Source organism: Oryx dammah, unplaced genomic scaffold, assembly GCF_014754425.2.
Source record: "Oryx dammah isolate SB20612 unplaced genomic scaffold, SCBI_Odam_1.1 HiC_scaffold_29, whole genome shotgun sequence".
Classification (NCBI taxonomy): domain Eukaryota; kingdom Metazoa; phylum Chordata; class Mammalia; order Artiodactyla; family Bovidae; genus Oryx; species Oryx dammah.
The window spans coordinates 3861577-3883485 of NW_024070213.1; the positions used below are offsets into that span (position 1 = coordinate 3861577).

General features: G+C 44.8%; 1 protein-coding gene across 1 annotated transcript in view; it reads right to left on the reverse strand.

Annotated features, from left to right (window-relative positions):
- Positions 1-21909, reverse strand: part of ATXN10 (ataxin 10) — a 146505-nt gene that overhangs the window by 20867 nt on the left and 103729 nt on the right. Inside the window, exon 10 of the mRNA XM_040234548.1 lies at positions 5286-5349. Within this exon, the coding sequence (XP_040090482.1) occupies positions 5286-5349 (64 nt within the window). The remainder of the gene's footprint in view (positions 1-5285; positions 5350-21909) is intronic.

A 21909-nucleotide genomic window follows, 5' to 3' on the forward strand; every position in this document is an offset into this window, starting at 1 on the left:
TTGTAATGGTTTTAAGCATGTACATGTGTGTAAACGTGTGTGCACATAAACACACAGGCACAAATGTGTAGACTCTGACTAGCTGGTTTTAAAACTTTTACGGGCAAATACAAATGACCAAACATAGCCATAATACTCTAAAAAAAGAAACAAGTTGGAAGGCCTCAATCAACTCACTCAAGGACTCAGTCAGTTGATCTACAGTATCTTGAAACTGCAGAAACTGACAGTACTTAAGACTACAGTCCTGGCACAGACAGACACAGAGATCAGGGGAAAAGAACGGAGAGTCCACAGCCACACACAGGACCCACGGCGCCACAGGAGCCAGCACGTGTTCTTTTCAGGACCTGGGCCGGGACACTTCTGTGCTCCGGTGGGAAAATACAGAGACAGACCCTCGCTCACACCATGCCCAAAACTCAATCCCACATGAATTACAGACCTAAACAAAAAACGTAGAAACACAAAGTATTCAGAAGATAATACAGAGTATTATTATGACCTAAGTGTATGAGAATAGTTAACAGGATATACACTCAAATAAACTAATCATAAAGAAACAGTGGTAAACCTGACTAAAAGTTAAGAAATTTTGTTAATACAAAAAACTATAAACAGAATGACAAGATAAGTAATAGAATAGGGGAAAGGAAATATTAGCAAGATGTGCAGCTGCCAAAGGACTTCTACCAAGAATATATAAAATAATCTATTGCAAACAAATTATAAAAAGACAACCCAATGAAAAAATGGGCAAAAGGTTTTGATCAAGCACATTTTACACACACACACACACACACACAATCCAAATGGCAAACATTTTAGAAGATGTTCAACCTAATCAGAAATGCAGACAATAGAGCAAATGGGATCTTAACTACAGTGGAAGCACGAAGGAGAGAGCAGAGGGGGTGGTAACAGAAGCTAAGTCCCAGCGTCATGACAAAGTAAATAGCTAACGTCAGGATCTGACAGACCAAGGAACAGCAGCAAAGCACATTACTTAGCTAGGCAAAAGCAACAGCTAAGACAGTGAACAGCAAAATGCTGGAGACTGGGCCAGAGATTTCACTCTCCCATCTACACCTCTGGCATTAAGAAAGCCAACAGATTTAGTATTTTGATGAGTAAAAACATATAGGAGAGAAACAAACGTTAAGAAAGGAGGGTGGGAAAGGGAAGGAGAGGTAAGGAGGCAAGGTGCGGTAATGAAAGAACGCCTGGGGCAGCTCCCCTAACAGCAGGAGCAGAGGACAGCACGCAGGAGCGCTGCGGGGGGCCACTCTGTGATCTGCACCCGGCCTGTCTGCTCTGAACACTGGGGAGCCAGGTTTCAACTTACGGCTCCCATCTAAAAACTGAATCCCTACAAAACCTGAATTCCTAGGCTATAACGCTTTTTCATCTCTGACCATCACTCTCCCTTAGGTCTCATCTTAAGTATATCTTACATGTCTTTAAAATCTAGTAGGCCTTTATAAAACAAAAGTCTAAAGAGTTACTAAACAGATATAACACTAAACATCTAACGTTTCACCTTTTCTTGACAATTCAGAGAAGATTCCTGAATCTTGCAATGCTTCATTAATAACCATTTAAAAAACCAGTTATCCATATAGACTGTCCATATAAAAATTTTCAGTGTATAATTCTGAGTCATTTCTCCACTACATTAGTATCTTACTATGCCTTCTCTGTGTGTGTTCTGACCATCCCAGTGACTCATAGGAGGCAGTTTAGAAAAGTGGCTGAGAATCAGGCACACGCCAAGCTTAACCTCTGAGTCTGACCTTTAGGACAAGTCACTAAGGTTCTCAGTTTATTTTCTCATCTACAGATGGGGAAGATGATGATAATAGGACCTGCTTCACAGTGTTGTCAAGACTAAAGAAGGTAACGTATGTAAACACATAGTAGTAGTTCAGTCACTCAGTCGTGTCCGACTCTTTGCGACCCCATGAGTCGCAGCACGCCAAGCCTCCCTGTTCATCACCATCTCCTGGAGTTCACTCAGACTCACGTCCATCGAGTCCGTGATGCCATCCAGCCATCTCATCCTCGGTCGTCCCCTTCTCCTCCTGCCCCCAATCCCTCCCAGCATCAGAGGCTTTTCCAATGAGTCAACTCTTCGCATGAGGTGGCCAAAGTACTGGAGCTTCAGCTTTAGCATCATTCCTTCCAAAGAAATCCCAGGGTTGATCTCCTTCAGAATGGACTGGTTGGATCTCCTTGCGGTCCGAGGGACTCTTAAGAGTCTTCCCAACACCACAGTTCGAACGCATCAATTCTTTGGTGCTCAGCCTTCTTCACAGTCCAACTCTCACATCCATACATGACCACAGGAAAAACCATAGCCTTGACTAGACGGACCTTAGTCGGCAAAGTAATGTCTCTGCTTTTGAACATACTATCTAGGTTGGTCATAACTTTTCTTCCAAGGAGTAAGTGTCTTAATTTCATGGCTGCAGTCACCATCTGCAATGATTTTGGAACCCAAGAAAATAAAGTCTGACACTGTTTCTACTGTTTTCCCATCTATTTGCCATGAAGTGATGGGACCAGATGCCATGATCTTCATTTTCTGAATGTTGACCTTTAAGCCAACTTTTTCACTCTCCTCTTTCACTTTCATCAAGAGGCTTTTGAGTTCCTCTTCACTTTCTGCCATAAGGGTGGTGTCATCTGCATATCTGAGGTTATTCATATTTCTCCTGGCAATCTTGATTCCAGCTTGTGTTTCTTCCAGCCCAGCGTTTCTCATGATGTACTCTGCATAGAAGTTAAATAAGCAGGGTGACAGTAAAAGCCTTGACGTACTCCTTTTCCTATTTGGAACCAGTCTGTTGTTCCATGTCCAGTTCTAACTGTTGCTTCCTGACCTGCATACAGATTTCTCAAGAGGCAGGTCAGGTGGTCTGGTATTCCCATCTCTTTCAGAAGTTTCCACAGTTTATTGTGATCCACACAGTCAAAGGCTTTGGCATAGTCAATAAATCAGAAATAGATGTTTTTCTGGAACTCTCTTGCTTTTTCCATGATCCAGCGGATGTTGCCTCTGGTTCCTCTGCCTTTTCTAAAACCAGCTTGAACATCAGGGAGTTCCCGGTTCACGTATTGCTGAAACCTGGCTTGGGGAATTTTGAGCATTACTTTACTAGAGTGTGATATGAGTGCAATTGTGTGGTAGTTTGAGCATTCTTTGGCATTGCCTTTCTTTGGAATTGGAATGAAAACTGACCTTTTCCAGTCCCGTGACCACTGCTGAGTTTTCCAAATTTGCTGGCATATTGAGTGCAGCACTTTCACAGCATCATCTTTCAGGATTTGAAACAGCTCAACTGCAATTCCATCACCTCCACTAGCTTTGTGCGTAGTGATGCTTTCTAAGGCCCACTTGACTTCACATTCCAGGATGTCTGGCTCTAGATGAGTGATCACATCATCATGATTATCTGGGTCGTGAAGATCTTTTTTGTACAGTTCTTCCGTGTATTCTTGCCACCTCTTCTTAATATCTTCTGCTTCTGTTAGGTCCATACCATTTCTGTCCTTTATCGAGCCCATCTTTGCATGAACTGTTCCCTTGGTGTCTCTGATTTTCTTAAAGAGATCTCTAGTCTTTCCCATTTTGTTGTTTTCCTCTATTTCTTTGCATTGATCGCTGAAGAAGGCTTTCTTATCTCTTCTTGCTATTCTTTGGAACACATAGTAAGGACTCAAAAAATGTTTCCTGAAAGGAATGAATGAATGAATATTTGGCAAGGAGACGCCAATATAAAAGACTTAGTAAGCATGAACCACATGCAGCATATATGCAGAGCTGCCATGGGCTGTGTGCAACAGCCTTTTAATTTTTCAGTCTTTGCCAAAGGCCAAAGATTAGTAATAAAAAACCTTTCTTCACTAGGTCAATTCAGGGAATATAAAAGTAAAATTGCGTGAATTTTCTTGTTTGCAATAAATCATCTTTTTCATCCGCAAACGCAACACCTGCAGTAACACCTGAATGTTCTTTTATTGCTTTCCTGTGACAGCTTTCTTTTCTCCTTTCCCTTTTTGGGGCTAAAAAATTTGAAACCCGTCTAAGGAGCACAGCCTGTAGTGCCTGATCATAATGCAAGGCAGTGAACTGACTGTTTTACCTTGAAGAAAACTCTTCAGAGGCTGTTTACTTTTCTTCCTCTGACTGAGCTTACAAGCTATCATGCTCTTTAAAATAGGAATTTTTCTTCCATTGCTAATCAGACAAACGACAGTATCTTTAGCACAAATAATAAGCATTTCTCAATCTACTTACTTTGCAACACATGATTTTCATCAGCTCCTTTTCTCTTCTTGACAGAAACCAATAGTGAGCATTTTAAACACAAAATTCCCCTCCTCCTTGGCAACCCACTCCAGTATTCTTGCCTGGAGAATCCCATGGACGGAGGAGCTTGGTGGGCTACAGTCCACGGGGTCACAAAGAGTCAGACACGACTGAGCGACTTCACTTTCACTTGGCCTCCCACAGGGTCACAATCTCAAAGTCCTGGCAATGGCCTTATTAACACACACACCCCCAACGCCCACCCACCAGCAATAAGCACAAGGCCATGCAATGGCCAGGCAAGGGACCGGAAGGTCTTGAAGTGAAACAGATTCTCTCTCAAACCGACACAGGCTGCCTCCAGCCTTGCTCTTCATCACTGTACTAGATTCATTTCCCACAGGGAAGACCTAGGTGGAGAGGTGGGGAGTGAGCAAGTTCCTTGCACAACGCCCTCCAGAAGGGTGGTCAGGACAAGGAGGGGCAAGACCCAGAGCCTCTGGCATCAGTAGCTGAGGGCCCCAGGACAGCACCCAGCAAAAACCAGACTCCCGGGCCACTAGGGCGCTTTTCCCACGTCTGAGCTCTCAGAGGTCTCCAAGCTACCACTGCTAGAATGGGTCTTCCAGAGGTCCCTTTGAACCTCTACTGAAGAGACGTACACTTCTCCACAGTCACTCCGCGGAACACGTGGTCTGGAAAGGTGATGTCAGTGACATGCAGTGAACACAGGGCCCACAGGTGAGCTTTCAGCTGGGGCTTAAGGCATTCTGGAGGAGAACGCTCCCCCACCCTCCGAGAACCTGAGCTCACTGCACTGCACAGGCTGCAGGAGTGCGACTCGGCCCCAACTCTGACCAAGTGGCTCAGTTCTTAGGAACAAAGCCAGCGAGAAAGCCAGCCAACTCCCTCGTGAAGGGGCGCCAGATGGAGGCCCCGGGCGTGAACTCACTGGGGGGCACGTCAAGGATACAGGGGTTGCTGTCGTCGAGGCCACAGCTGTCGAGGATCAGCGGGATGCCGTCCAGCTCATTCACCTACAAAGAACAGAAAAGGCAAATTCACACACTCGGACGGCATGGGGGTGTGGGGGCTACAGGAGGTCTGCAGCTCCTTTTCTATCTCCTGACTCATTCCTGTAAAAGTACGGTTAGTGCAATTACCTGAAATGCCTCTATCAGTCCAGAAATGTTTAAAAAGAGACATGCAAATAAAAAATGACACTCTTTCTTTTCATCCTTCCTCCAAAAAGTTGGGCAAATAGGCAGACATATTTAAAAAAATACAATTGAATACAACATTGCAAATCAACTATATTTTAATATACTTAAAAAAATATATAAAGTGGGATGTCTTCCCAATATTATTCACCAGCATAAACTTCAAATGAATCTCGGTTTACTAGTAAGTAAATTCTTTTTCTAAGTTGGAAGCAGTTTCTACGGTTCTAAATCCAGAAGCAACAGACAAGTTTTAAAATTTAACTACATTTTTTAAAAAAGGCAAGTGAAAGCTGTAATAATTATTTGAAAGATACCACAGGAAAAGGGTTAATATTTTAATATGTACAGATTTTGTAAAAGTTGAGAAAAGATCAAGAATCCAACAGGAAACTGGATGAAATACATGAACATAAATGGCACAGACGAAAGCAATGAGAGCAGACTGCAGAAATGTCGAAGTCTGCTCAACTTTGCTTCTAATAAGACTCAGGCAAATTACTACCCCATTCCTCAGCTGCCACAGTGGAAAAGGCACCTCTGACATGAGCGGCTGGGGAGGCGACAGGAGCTGGCTCCCTCGGACACTGCCTGAGCGGACGCTTAGTGGCACGACCCCGACCGAAGAGGAAATAAAACCACATGCTAAAAACTGACATTTCAAAGCAGACTGTACGGGTGAATTAAAGAGTTCTTGGAAATCAAGGTTACACTAGAGCCATACCTGAACTCGGGGCATGCACTCCAAGGTTAATACTTTTCATTCATACCGCTCCGTTATGAAATGATACGAGATAATGTTTTATAGAAATTCATTAAAGGTTTATAACATAACCAGTCTAGACAAAGGACGGTAGTGACGTCGTGACACACACATAATAACACACTGGAGAGTGAACACAGGTGACGGTCACTGAGAAAGGGACCCGTGGGCGTGACACCTCCAGGAGACGCTTATGTTTACAGGTTCCTGCCACTGCCGAGTGAGGAGCTCGCGTCAGGGGCAGGGGAAACAATTAGGACATGAACACGTTTTCTTCTGTTCGCACTTCATAAAACAGGGAAGTTGTTTCTTTAGCTAACGTGTTGGGAACTGATTCTAGACCCATGATGAGTCAGAAGTTGTAGTAACAGTTCCTACCAGGGAGCCAAGCTCAGTCAACGCTTCACGATGAAACAGATCTCGACAAGACGGCAAGTCTGGCTTAAACAAGTGAACATTTAGCCTCTGGAAGTCAAGCGCAGACAGCAGGACGGCTCATTGACTGCTAACTGCTCTTTCCCACCGCGGCCAACACTAATCTCAGAGAATGCACTGCAAGGTGGCCAGGCCCAACTCAAGTAGTATCTAAGCTTCTTTGGGGAAAAATGTCTTAGGCTGACCAAAGAAACACAACACCAGAGGCTCCATTACTGTCTGCTCTCACACTGAATTGCAAATAGCAAAGTCACAACAACCTGAAGAAAAACAAGAACACGATGCCAGCGCAGGACTGAATCTCCCACTGAAGCGCCCGGTGAGAAGTCAAAGTGTGTCTGTGGCAGGGGCCGCAGGGCACATGCACACACGCCCAGGTGAGCCGAGTCCTCCTGCTGAGGCCAGCACACGGCCGACGCGGGTGTGGCGACGCCCAGACAGCGCTCCGGCTGGCAGATGAAGCAGAGGCGACCGCCAACTCAGAAGGCTCGGAGCCTGAGGCAGAAGCAGGCAGACGCTGGTTCACCATCCCTGAACCGCCTGGATGGGGTGTGCGTGTACCCGCCCATGGCGAGACCAGGTGCGATCCCCAGGACAGAGGACGGGGGTTACTTCTGGAGGCAGACAGACCTGCGGGAGAATTCCAGCTCAGCCCTCTGGCCGTGTAACCTGTGGAGGGTTCTGAACTTCAGTCTAGACTTTCTTGCGTGTAACAAGAGGGTTAGAGTGAGGATTACATGAATAAACAAACAGCAAGGCACCCACACTCGAAGAGGGCTGGGCAGTCATCCCTCACCAAGCACAGGCGGCTGTTCAGCAAAGCCTGAAACATAAAGATCTGTCTCCACAACCACAGGACATTAGGAAGGTCACTGAGTTAGCATCACACTTTCCTTGACTGCCTCACAAACCGGGTACACCTCTGGTTACTAATTTCCATCCACCTCCTCTGCTGGTTTTTGCCTCACACAATCGATTCTACGTCTCATAGAAATACCGTGCTGTTCATGCCTCTCTGTGTTGCATTTACTCCCGTGTGTCTCGTGCAGCTCCAGCGTCCTCACTGGACATCTCAGGACTGAGCTGCTGCCCTGTTCCCAACGCCAGAGGAACACTCGGAGGTGACGCTCAAGGAGCAGCGAGAAAGCACAGCGCCTGTACTCTGCAGACACTCCTTCTCCAGCACTCAGAGCAGAAGCCCAGGCGAGTGCTCACAGCCTGGACTCCACGTTAGAATCACCTGGGGGAGGTTTCAGAAACAACCAGTGCCGTGCCCCCAGGCCCAGGACATGGCAGGCAGACGCTCTGGGAGCAGGGCCTGGACAGCAGTGTCCTGAACCAACTCTCTGGGAGACTTTGACACGCAGTGAGTCATGGACTCCTGCTCCCCGCCAAGACCAAGAGCACCCACCAGGGCAAACAAAGCGAGATCTGCAGTAAGCCCTCAAAGAAATGCCTAAAATACAACACTCTGTCCTTCAGCCCAGTGCTGCTTTCTTTACTTCAGAAACAGACTTGGCGGAGATGCAACTTACACGCAGCAGCCTGTGACTGCACCTGTGTAACCACTGACAAATCAGGAGGGAGGGTATCTCCTTCAGCCCAGGAATCCCTAAGCAACCACTGCATCAGTAACCACTCTCTGTTCCTGTCTTGACAGGAGGATCTGGTCTGTTCCACACTAGCACAGGAATAAGACTTACATGACTTCAGTTCAGTTCAGTCAGTCGTGTCTGACTCTTTGTGACCCCACTAACTGCAGCACGCCAGGCCTCCCTGTCCATCACCAACACCCGGAGTTCACTCAAACTCACGTCCATCGAGTTGGTAATGCCATCCAGCCATCTCATCCTCTGTCGTCCTCTACTCCTCCTGCCCCCAATCCCTCCCAGCATCAGAGGCTTTTCCAATGAGTCGACTCTTCCCATGAGGTGGCCAAAGTATTGGAGTTTCAGCTTCAGCATCATTCCTTCCAAAGAACACCCAGGGCTGATCTCCTTTAGAATGGACTGGTTGGATCTCCTTGCAGCCCAAGAGACTCTCAAGATTCTTCTCCAACACCACAGTTCAAAAGCATCAATTCTTCGGCACTCAACTTTCTTCACAGTCCAACTTTCACATCCACACATGACCACTGGAGAAACCATAGCCTTGACTAGATGGACCTTTGTAGGTAATGTAACGTCTCTGCTTTTCAATATGCTATCGACGTTGGTCAAAACTTTTCTTCCAAGGAGTAAGCGTCTTTTAATTTGATAGCTGCAATCACCATGTGCAGTGATTTTGGAGCCCCCAAAAATAAAGTCTGACACTGTTTCCCCATCTATTTGCCATGAAGTGATGAGACCAGATGCCATGATCTTCGTTTTCTGAATGTTGAGCTTTAAGCCAACTTTTTCACTCTCCTCTTTCACTTTCCTCAAGAGGCTTTTGAGTTCCTCTTCACTTTCTGCCATAAGGGTGGTGTCATCTGCATATCTGAGGTTATTCATATTTCTCCCGGCAATCTTGATTCCAGCTTGTGCTTCTTCCAGCCCAGCGTTTCTCATGATGTACTCTACATAGAAGTTAAATAAGCAGGGTGACAATATACAGTCTTGACGTACTCCTTTTCCTATTTCGAACCAGTCTGTTGTTCCATGTCCAGTTCTAACTGCTGCTTCCTGACTTGCATACAGGTTTCTCAAGAGGCAGGTCAGGTGGTCTGGTATTCCCATCTCTTGAAGAATTTTCCACAGTTTATTGTAATCCACACAAAGGCTTTGGCATAGTCAATAAATCAGAAATAGATGTTTTTCTGGAACTCTCTTGCTTTTTCCATGATCCAGCGGATGTTGGCAATTTGATCTCTGGTTCCTCTGCCTTTTCTAAAACCAGCTTGAACATCTGGAAGTTCACGGTTCACGTATTGCTGAAGCGTGGCTTGGAGAATTTTGAGCATCACTTTACTAGCATGTCAGATGAGTGCAACTGTGCGGTAGTTTGAGCAATCTTTGGCATTGCCTTTCTTTGGGATTGGAATGAAAACTGACCTTTTCCAGTCCTACGGCCACTGCTGAGTTTTCCAAATTTGCTGGCATATTGAGTGCAGCACTTTCACAGCATCATCTCTTAGGATCTGAAATAGTTCAACTGGAATTCCATCACCTCCACTAGCTTTGTTCGTAGTGATGCTTTCTAAGGCCCACCTGACTTCACATTCCAGAATGTCTGACTCTAGGTGAGTGATCATGATGATTATCTTGGTCGTGAAGATCTTTTTTGTACAGTTCTTCTATGTGTTCCTGCCGCCTCTTCTTAATATCTTCTGCTTCTGTTAGGTCCATACCATTTTAGTCCTTTATCAAGCACATATTTGCATGAAATGTTCCCTTGGTATCTCTAATTTTCTTGAAGAGATCTCTAGTCTTTCCCATTCTGTTGTTTTCCTCTATTTCTTTGCATTGATCACTGAGGAAGGCTTTCTTATCTCTTCTTGCTATTCTTTGGAAGTCTGCATTCAGATGCTTATATCTTTCCTTTTCTCCTTTGCTTTTCACCTCTCTTCTTTTCACAGCTATTTGTAAGGCCTCCCCAGACAGCCATTTTGTTTTTTTGCATTTCTTTTCCATGGGGATGGTCTTGACCCCTGTCTCCTGTATGTCATGAACCTCTGTCCATAGTTCATCAGGCACTCCATCAGATCTAGTCCCTTAAATCTATTTCTCACTTCCACTGTTTAATCATAAGGGATTTGATTTACGTCATATCTGAATGGTCTAGTGTATATGAAGAGACATCTTTTTCAATGTTTTTGAGATTTGTCCATGTTGTTACACGTATCAGTTTATTTTTGTTTCTGATTATGAATATACCATTTATTTATGTGCTCAAGTTTTTGTACTACTCATGTATCAGTTTATTTTTATTTTTGATTAAGAATATACCATATATTTATCCATCCACTTGTTAATGTATTTAAGTGTTTATATTACTCCGGAGTTTCTTTCTCCTTGTTCTAGAATTTACGAACCTTACAGATCTATTTCTCCTTTCAGTTCTGTCAGTTTTTGCTTAATGTACTTGCCGAAGTACATTTCTCCCGGCAATCTTGATTCCAGCTTGTGCTTCTTCCAGCCCAGCGTTTCTCATGATGTACTCTGCATATAAGTTAAACAAGCAGGCTGACAATATACAGCCTTGATGTACTCCTTTTCCTATTTGGAACCAGTCTGTTGTTCCACGTCCAGTTCTAACTGTTGCTTCCTGACCTGCATATAGGTTTCTCAAGGGGCAGGTCAAGTGGTCTGGTATTCCCATCTCTTGAAGAATTTTCCGCAGTTTATTGTGATCCACACAGTCAAAGGCTTTGGCATAGTCAATAAAGCAGAAATAGATGTTTTTCTGAAACTCTCTTGCTTTTTCGATGATCCAGCGGATGTTGGCAATTTGATCTCTGTTTCCTCTGCCTTTTCTAAAACTAGCTTGAACATCTGGAAGTTCACGGTTCACGTACTGCTGAAGTCCAATGTACTTTATTCCCCTTTTTCTCCTATCCTGACTTCCTTTAGGCTGAGTGTTTTTAAATATTCCATCTTTTCCCCTCCACTCTCTTTCCTTTTTTAAAAGTGGTTGTTCTAGGTTTAGAATATGGATCTTAACTTGTAATAGTCTGTTTATAAATAATATTATACTATTTCACATACAGTGTAAGAATCTTACAACTATATACTCCATTTGACATTTGGGCAATAGCTCTTCATACATTTTATTTGTACATACATTATAAAATGACAAATACATTACTATTAAGGTTGCTTCAAAGACCCAACTGTATTTTCAAAAAATTAAAAAGTGAAGACTGAAGTATTTTATTCTTGCCCACATGGTAACCATTTTCCTTCACCTGGTAAAACATCCATCAACATTCTTCATAGCACAGCGCTACTGACAACAAATCTGCTCAACTTTTGTCTGTCTGGAAACGTCTTTATCTCGCCCCCATTTTTGAAGGGTATTTTGGCTGGATATGATTCTAGTTTTCTTTCAGTATTTTAAAGATGTCGTTCTTTTGGTTCCCGTTTTGCATTATTTCTGGAGCAAAGCCTGCTATCACTCTTTTATCTTTGTTCCCCCTGGACTGACAGGCAAGTCCATGAATTAGAGACTAAGAACACACAGAAAAGATGAACCAAAATCAAAAGCTGGTTCACTGTAAACATTACTAGAATGGAAAAATCCCAGAGAGACTGATGAGGCAAAAAAGAGAGATATCTATTTTAAAAGAACAGAATGAAGAGATAGAAATAGATATAGAAAATATAAATAATATTATGAATTTAATGAAAAAAAAAAAGAAAAACCAAAAAACTGAGATGAAATGGATACTTTGAAAAAAACGACATAAAAAGATTGAAAAGGTCAATACTTTAAACAGTTGCATTTAAATAAAGATATGAAAATGACCAAGACTCACTGACAGAGACAAAGACCCAAACAGCTCCCCAAGTAAGTGCCATGAAGTTCTTAAGGCACAGATAAATCTATTATGTACATCTGTCGCTGGTATTTGGTCGCTAAGTTTATGTCCAACTCTTTTGCAAGCCCATCGATTGCAGCCCACCAGGCTCCTCTGTCCATGGGATTTCCCAGGCAAGAATACTGGAGTGGGTTGCCAATTCCTTCTTCAGGGGATCTTCTTGACCCAGGGATCGAACCTACATCTTCTGCTTTGGCAGGCAGGTTCTTTACCACTGAGCCACCAGGGAAGCCCATTTTATACGTAAGTTATTCAAACACAGTGGAAAAGGAGCCAAAGTTCCTCAATTCATTTTATGAAGCTACCATGGCCTGATTCTAAAAGCAGGATTCAGACAGACCAATAAAGGAAAATAATGAACTTACTTATGAACATATACCCCTTCCCAAGACAACTCTCGCAAATTCCTGGAAAAATATTAGGTTAATTAAACATACCTAAAAATTCATCACCATCTTAATATAGATAAGAAAATCTACAAGGCAATTATCTTCATTAACATACCAATAATTATCTCACTATCACAGAAAAAGCATCAGGTAAAAGAAATCTGTATGCAGGTCAGGAAGCCAACAGTTAGAACTGGACATGGACCAACAGACTGGTTCCAAATAGGAAAAGGAGTACATCAAGGCTGTATATTGTCACCCTGTTTATTTAACTTATATGCAGAGCACATCATGAGAAATGCTGGGCTGGAAGAAACACAAGCTGGAATCAAGATTGCCGGGAGAAATATCAATAACCTCGGAGATGCAGATGACACCACCCTTATGGCAGAAAGTGAAGAGGAGCTAAAAAGCCTCTTGATGAAAGTGAAAGAGGAGAGTGAAAAAGTTGGCTTAAAGCTCAACACTCAGAAAACGAAGATCATGGCATCCAGTCCCATCACTTCATGGGAAATAGATGGGGAAACAGTAGAAACAGTGTCAGACTTTATTTTTTTGGGCTCCAAAATCACTGCAGATGGTGACTGCAGCCATGAAATTAAAAGACACTCCTTGGAAGAAAAGTTATGACCAACCTAGATAGTATATTCAAAAGCAGAGACATTACTTTGCTGACTAAGGTCCGTCTAGTCAAGGCTATGGTTTTTCCAGTGGTCATGTATGGATGTGAGAGTTGGACTGTGAAGAAGGCTGAGCACCAAAGAATTGATGCGTTCGAACTGTGGTGTTGGGAAGACTCTTAAGAGTCCCTCGGACCGCAAGGAGATCCAACCAGTCCATTCTGAAGGAGATCAACCCTGGGATTTCTTTGGAAGGAATAATGCTAAAGCTGAAACTCCAGTACTTTGGCCACCTCATGCGAAGAGTTGACTCACTGGAAAAGCCTCTGATGCTGGGAGGGATTGGGGGCAGGAGGAGAAGGGGACGACCGAGGATAAGATGGCTGGATGGCATCATGGACTCGATGGACGTGAGTCTGCATGAACTCCGGGAGACGGTGATGGACAGGGAGGCCTGGTGTGCTGCCATTCATGGGGTTGCAAAGAGTCGGACACGACTGAGCGACTGAACTGAACTGAACTGAATACTTAGCACCTATTTATTATTTTTTAATTCCCAGAAAACTGCTTTAAGTTGAAAATGGCTTGTGCCAGAACCCTACAGTAAATATCATAAGTAAGAAAATTTAGATAGACCCCAAGACCAGAAAAAACACAAGGCTACTCTCTTCTTACTGCACTGGAGAAACAGAAACTCAAAGAAATCTTGCAATTTTAAAAGGTCTTTTCTTGGACCATTCTGCTACTAGGAAACAAACAGGAGTTAATAGTGGTGTGAAAAGTGGTAAATCTCACCATCAGAACAGAGGCAGTGGATGAAGGAAAAGAAAAGAAAGCGAAGAGCAGGTCTGGAGTCAGGAGCGTGGGGAGGGCAAGGGAGAGGGAAAGACCCCCACTTTCGAAAGACAGTCCCTCGGTGATCAGAGACTCGCTGCTGCTTGACAACAGACACCAAGTGCTGGCTTTGGTGGGCGTGCTTTAGCTTGGGGTAACTATGAGGAGACTGGGAACCCCCTGTCTCCTGACTCTGGTGTTCAGGGGCCAGTGCATGAGAAGCCTGTGTCCTGTTCACCTCTTTTTTCAAAGTAAGGCATATCAGAGATTCATGAAACCTCAAGACGCCCACCCAAGCTACTGTTGTTAAAAGACTCCTGACCCTCTGCAGGTGTTAAGAGCGCCTCTGCTGCTGTTGCTAAGTCGTGTCAGTCGTGTCCGACTCTTGTGCGATGCTGTGGACTGCAGCCCGCCGGGCTTCGCCGTGCCTGGGATTCTCCAGGCAAGAACACTGGAGTGGGCTGCCATTTCCTTCTCCAGTGCGTGAGAGTGAAAAGTGAAAGTGAGGTCGCTCAGTCGTGTCTGACTCTGTGCAACCCCATGCAGTGCAGCCTACCAGGCTAGCTGGAATTAAAAAGGATAAGAACTTGGGAGGGTGCATTCAGAACTTTAATTTCTTTGAATTTTAAGTCACATGGGCAGAGAATTTGACTTTAATGTTTTGGACTTTAATTTAAAATGAAATGTAATCTATGGATTTTAACATCTCCCTGGGAATTTGATAATGAGATGGAATTAATATTCAAATAGAGAGTATCTCTTGTGGGCATTTTATGATTACAATGAATTTAGGCCTTACACTGGAGTACCTTAATATGGAATGAATTTTCTGCCTTGAGGTCAAAGTGATTTGGAGTTAATTTGATTCATATATTGGTCTGACCCACTTAAGAAACTTCAGGGTTGGGGGCAAAAATTTCTCCTCCCTACCAGTAGCCCAGGAGAAAGAAGAGGTATGGCTGGGTAGGCAGGAGCAGCCTTAAAAAGGTGGTGGCCAAGGGTTCCCCCAGGTAAAGGACACACCTCGGGCCCAACATGCCAGCAGAGCAATGAGACCGAACAAGAATCTCCTCTGTGGCGCTGCGGCGAGAGTGTAGTGAGCATGGACAGTCCTTGGCTCCTCTGGGCCTGTGACTGGCTCCTTCCCAGGGCGTGACAATCGGATTAGTGAATCTGACTGTATCAAGTTCATGGTATATAGCAGCTACTCATTTGGTGGTCTGATTCTTTCATTAGACTCTGGGGTTTACAACAGAATGAAGCATGTTTCGTTTGTTCTTGCATTCCCTGCCTTGCCCTTCGATATCAACAGCTATCTGCTGAAAAAAATCCATGTGTGTGAAGGAGGAAAACAGCTCTGATGACTGGTCCCATCACCTATCTGTAGGTAACAAGTCATCAGGATCCCTGGGCTCATGACACTTGGCCTAGAGACAGACAGAGAGATAGAGACAGAGAGAAACAGAGAGAGAGAGAGAGTGCATGAGACGGAGAGAGTGCATGAGCAAGAAAGAAGTGAACAAATGAAAAACACATTTACAGATTATGATAACTCCTATAAGGAAATAAGCAGGATGGTCAACCAGAGAGGGACAGTGGAGGCAGGACGTCAGAAAGGGCAGTCAGGTAAGACTTTTCTAGAAGACGATGATATCTCAGCTGGGACCTGTGCTGTAAAAATGGGGCAGGAACCGGAAGCACAAAGATTCACAGGTGAAAAGAATTGAGCATAACTGACTTACGGAAAGGAGTCAGCGTGGCTGTGTGCAGGGAGACGATAAAAATGGCAGGAGATGAGCCTGCAGAGTAGGGCTTGTGGAGTGGTGTCTCCTCACGGGTCCCTGGAGCAAGAGTGTAAACATCGCCCGGGCACCTGCTCTTTAGAAACGCAAACCATTGGGCCCCAGCCCAGACCTGCTGAACAGGAAGTCTGGGGTCCCGGGCCCAGCAGACAGCGTTTCTGTTTCATAACTGATCTACAGGATTGTGGCAGTTCCAGCTGCACAGTATCACTCTACATTATAGAATGACCACCATGGGAAGTCTGCACTCTACGGAGCTGTTACAGCATTACTGGATGCATTCTCCACGCTGCACACTTCGTCCCTGCGCCTCATGTATTTTAAACTGCGAGTCTGTACCTCTCACCTTTCCTCACCTACTTCATTCACCCCTCCCTCCCTCCCCTCTGGCACATTTGGATTTTGCTACTGTGATTCTGTCTCTGCTTTATGATAGTTGTTCATTTGCTTTGTTTTTTATGTTCCACATCTAAGTGAAATCTACAGTATCTGTCTTTCTCTGACGTTTCCCTTAGCAGCGCTGTAGGCCCATCCACCTGTGGCAATGGCAAGATGCCGTTCTTCTGTATGGCTGAGTACTCCTCCTGTGCATGTGTGTCTGTGTACATGTGTGTGCCATGATCGCTGGTACAGAGCAGTGGCATCCCTCTATGGAGCCTGGGGGCAGGTCTGGGCTTGAGACGTACTCTGGGGTCATCTGCACATAGAGGGTCTTTGAGGCCTGGGAACTGGAGGTCATGGGTCAGGGGGAGGGGCTGCATGCAGACAGTTAAGAGCCAATGGAAGCACTCACTCCCAGTGGATTATTTTGTAGGGAATATGAACCTTTTTTTTTCCTGGAAGGAGATAACCAATAACTCAAAATGCACAGTGGTAAGATTTCCTTAAAACTTAAAGTTATCATCATCAGATTATTTATCCACTGGTAATTTTTCAGGGTAATTTAGAAGCTCATTTCCAAACCAAATTATACTGTGAACTGTAAGATACGCAAATTTCTGACTTTGTTCTGTTAAAACTACACAGGAATAACACAGATATACATACATACATAGCTCATGGAAATATTTTCATTCCAACCTACTCATTATGTCCCAGTTCAAGCTACAAGAAGAGCAAAGATGAATCTGATGAGAAGTTCAACTTCAAGAAGACTGATGGACAAGGTTCCCATGAAGAGAGTCTGTCGAATGCCCCAGGTAAGAAGCTGTCAGTCCTGGGAGTGGAGGCTGGGAGGAGGGAGGGAAAGAACCAGCAGAGGGCTGAGGGGGCCCACGGCAGGGACGCAGCGAGGAAGGCACCCAGACACGTTTAGAGGGTGCAGTCCACAAGCTAACCATCCCCTCCCCGCCGCCAACACTGCACGGCAGAACACTCTAGAAAGGAAGAGCACCCGAGAAAGTAAGCCATATAACAGCTATCATACATATACCAGAAGAGAGTTCAGGTAGAAAATGACACTGCAGTTCCACAGTGAAGCTCAATGGGGTACAGTCCAGAGCTCTGAAAGCATTTATGGAAAAACAAAGAAGCTTTTCAAGAACAGTAATACTGAGACTATTAAAATGTCCAGAAGTACAAAGAACAATGTGATCAATACAAATATTTTGTAAGTTCAACCACCAAATTCGAGGAAGATTAACAACTAACTTTTCTTCGGCAAACATCTGCATCTGAATTTGGTGTGATTTTCTCATGAATTCTCCATCCAGCAGTTAAATCTTTGTTTAAATAATGAATGAAATTAGCTGGCTTTAAGAAGCTTACTATATTCTGCTTAACAGGACTGAAAAAAGAGTTATTGTCCTTAAGTGAGAAGGAAGTGCCTCACACATGGTAGGAACCCTAGAGAATGAACGCTGTCACAGAGAGAGAGCATCTGCTTCCACGCTGACCACTTACAAAGCAACCAGAACCTTTAGGGTGGGATGTCAGAAAGGTATTTTCAGCTGATCTGGAGCGGGACACATCGTCGAGTGTCTGGTCCAGGAGAACAGGGGTCAGAGGCGCCAAGCAGATCCCTCCCACAGGACAGAGCCTCGGCCTTGCATGGCGCGGCCCCGACTCCCAGCCCCCGTGACATGACGGCAGGGAGCGGGAGCAGGACCCAAGCGCCGCTGTGTGAGCCTGGGCAAGCCGCCTTGGCCTCACATGGAAAATGGGCCAAAAGCTCCCCACAGAGCAGAGGGTGTCATCAAGCAGGTGGTGAGAAAAGAGAGTGACTTCCACAACGCCTAGTTTCTAGGAAATGCTCAAGAAATGCTCGATATGAACATCATCTTACTTATCCTTCTACTTCCGGCATTTCTCTTGCATTCTTTGTGAAGAACTTCAGACCGGCTGAAATGTGAGGGAAAAGACTAGAAGCATGGCGTTATTTTGCCATTACTGTCATTTTAAGAGTTTCATTACTGTCATTTTAACGTTTCAAGCAAAACGTTAAAACCTGACCAGTGAAATATGTGAAGAGCTAGATGAAAGACCTCTGGTTTTAAGCAGAAGCAGGGGAATATACGAGTCTAGAAGCAAATTTGTCCCCAGGATGCTTGAGCGCACAAGACTGAAAGTCCCACTGAGGAGCCTCTGCACAGAACTCAGGACACGACTGGAGAAATCAGACACGCTAGAGAAGGGTCGGAACGCCGTGTCAGCGGTGGAGAAAACAGAGGCACGTTGCGCTAACACGCACAGCTACGCTCAGAACCAAAATGACCCACAGAGCGAGTGTTTTTTTTTTTTTTTTAATATGCATTCCACCTTTGGTACTTGGGGTATAATTCCCACCCAAAACGCACGGTCTACAAGGCCACACTTCAGTGGCTGAACAAACAGAATTCTGTCCTGTTTTCATTCGGTCTTTAATTTTTAACCCACCGACAGACTCTCAACTGCATGCTATATTCTGATGAGCTACTTGCCACTAACAAATAGTGTCTCAGAAACTGTTTATCAACTGGCCCATGGTGTTAAAAAAAAAAAAAGACTTTCCACGATGAGCCTCCAGCCGGTGCTGGGAAGGGCAGCACACGGGCTGTGGAAGGAGGACTGTGAACGAGGGAGACAGTGGTGAGAACGCAGGAGCGCCAGGCCTCCAGGGGGCCCTGCTCAGAGCTGCCCACCTCGTGGGCACAGGCAGGAGGGAGCCAACAGGTGCATCTGCAAGGGGACCAACACCCTGCCCTTCTCCCACCTGCCTGACTGGCAGACACCACCACAGCCCCCGAAGGCATCACGAGGAGGCCCATTCTCACCCTCCAGGAGACCATCGTGAGGGGATGCGTCTGTGAGCAAAGATGCCACATTTCAGAAACACACCTATGGTGAGAAATGTCACTCGCTCTGCTAGAGAACGGGAATGGAAAAGAGGAAGGAAACCTACCCCAAGTATTTCCTTATTCACCAAGATTTTTACAGGCAAAAATGGGGGTGCTTGTAAGAGTTTTGCAAGGTAGGAATCAGACAAAAGAATTGCGATTTATGAGGGTTAATGGCTGTGTTTGCAGTCATAGAGTTGAGTGAGTGGCAAAACTCAGGTTTGTTAACTTTTAAAATTCATGCTTTTTTGCAACTGCACCATACAAACTGCAGGAGGATGTATTTCAGGTCTTCAGAAAAGAGATAATGATTGAAATAATATTAAATATGCTGGAAAATCTCAAAGTATACAGTTGAGAGTGCTTAGGACTGAGACAGGAAGAGGAAGGGGCCAGTGAGGCAGAACAGGGATGCGGTGGGCAGGCCCTGCCAGGAAGCAGTCAGGAACCACCCAGGAGGAGGACCCAGGAGCCAAACTCAACCAGCCCCGCGTGGCACGTTCCTTTGGCTGATTTTCCAGTTCCCTAGGAATCTTACCATTAGCTTGACATGAAAGTCACACTTCATCTTCAGGGCCCTTCTGATTTCCCTGTCTGCTAATACTCAAACACTTGAAAATCTTTTCATCTACAAGTGTGTGAAAGTCACTCAGTCGTGTCTGACTCTTTATGACCCATGGACTATACAGCCCATGGGATTCTCCAGGCCAGAATACTGGAGTGGGGAGCCTTTCCCTTCTCCAGGGGATTTTCCTAACCCAGGGATCAAACTCAGATCCCTCGCATTGCACGTGGATTCTTCACCAGCTGAGCCACACGGGAAGCCCAAGAATACTGGAGTGGGTAGCCTATCCCTTCTCCAGGGAATCTTCCAGATCCAGGAATCGAACTGGGGTCTCCTGAATTGTAGGTAGACTCTTTACCAATTGAGCTATCAGGGATTTGCCATCTACAACTACTTGTTAATTTGACAAAAATTTAAAAGATAGCTAGCTACTTATGACAGACCCTGTATTGGGGACTAAGGGGTGAATGAGACACATTTATTGCCTTACCCAAGTTGGCAGTGGGGATAAGGGAGAGAGAAACGGCCACAGAGACAAGCAAAACCCACCACCAATATCCAGAGCTGGAGGACACACAAAGTGTCCTGGGGGTGCGGGAGAGGGACACACCTAACCCCTCTAGACGGGCCTGCATGGGAGGCCCAGAAACCAAGGTTGTGAGCTTCACCCTGAAGGCATCAGAAAGAGTTTACAAGGAGATTTAGGCTTCAGAACACATACTCATTTTAAAACCAAATTTACTACAATAAAGCACACAATTCTTAAGTATGATAGCTTAGAAAAGTTTCACATGTGTGTGCACACATGCAACCACTACCCAAGGTCAAGACAGAGAACATTCCAGTGCCCACCAGTGCATGAGTCCTTACAGGAGCTGGGACTCTCACCTCTATCATCTCTGATCACTTCTGCCTTCTCTGGAATCTGGGGTGGTGGTATTGTTCAGTTTCTCAGTCGTGTCTGACTCTTTGCTACCTCGTAGACTGTAGCACGTCAGGCTTTCCTGTTCTTCACTATCTCCCAGAGCTTGCTCAAACTCAAGTCCATTGAGTCAGTGATGCCAACCAACCATCTCATCCTCTGTCACTCCCTTCTCTTCCTGGGCTCTATCTTTCCCAGCATCAAGGTCTTTTCCAATGAGTTGGCTCTTCCCATCAGGTGGCCAGAGGACTGGAGCTTCAGCTTCAGCATCAGTCCTTCCAATGAACATTCAGGGTCGATTTTCTTTAGGGTTGACTGATTTGATCTTGCAGTCCAAGGGACTCTCAAGAGTCTTCTCCAACACAATTGGAAAGCATTAATTCCGAAGCGCTCAGCCTTCTTTATGGTTTAACTCTCACATCCATACATGACTACTGGAAAAACCATAGCTTTGACTAGATGGACCTTTGTTGGCAAAGTAATGTCTTTGCTTTTTAATATGCTATATAGGTTTGTCATAACTTTCCTTCCAAGGAGCAAGCATCTTTTCATTTCATGGCTGCAATCACCATCCTCAGTAATTCCTGGGAGCCCAGGAAAATAGTCTGTCATTGTTTCTACTTTTACCCCCCATCTTTGCCATGAAGTGATGGGACCGGATGCCATGATTCTAGTTTCCTGACTGTTGAGTTTTAAGCCAGCTTTTTCACTCTCCTCTTTCACTTTCATCAAGAGGCTCTTTCGTTTCTCTTCACGTTCTGACATAAGGTTGGTGTCATCTGCATATCTGAGGTCATTAACATTTCTCCCGGCAGTCTTGATTCCAGCTTGTGCTTCATCCATCCCAGCGTTTCACATGATGTACTCTGCATAGATGTTAAATAAGCCAAGTGACAATATACAGCTGACGTACTCCTTTCCCTATTTTGAACCAGTGCATTGTTCCATGTCCGGGTCTAACTACTGCTTCTTGATCTCCATACAGGTCTCTCAGGAGACAAGGTAGTAAGATGATCTAGTATTCTCATCTCTCAGAATTTCCCACAGCTTTCTGGGATCCACAGAGTCAAAGGCTTTTGCATAGTCTATGAAGCAGAAGTAGACGTTTTTCTGGAATTCTCTTGCTTTTTCTATGATCCAACAGATGTTGGCAGTTTGATCTCTGATTCCTCTGCCTTTTTAAAATGCAGCTTGTACATCTGGAAGGTCCTGGTT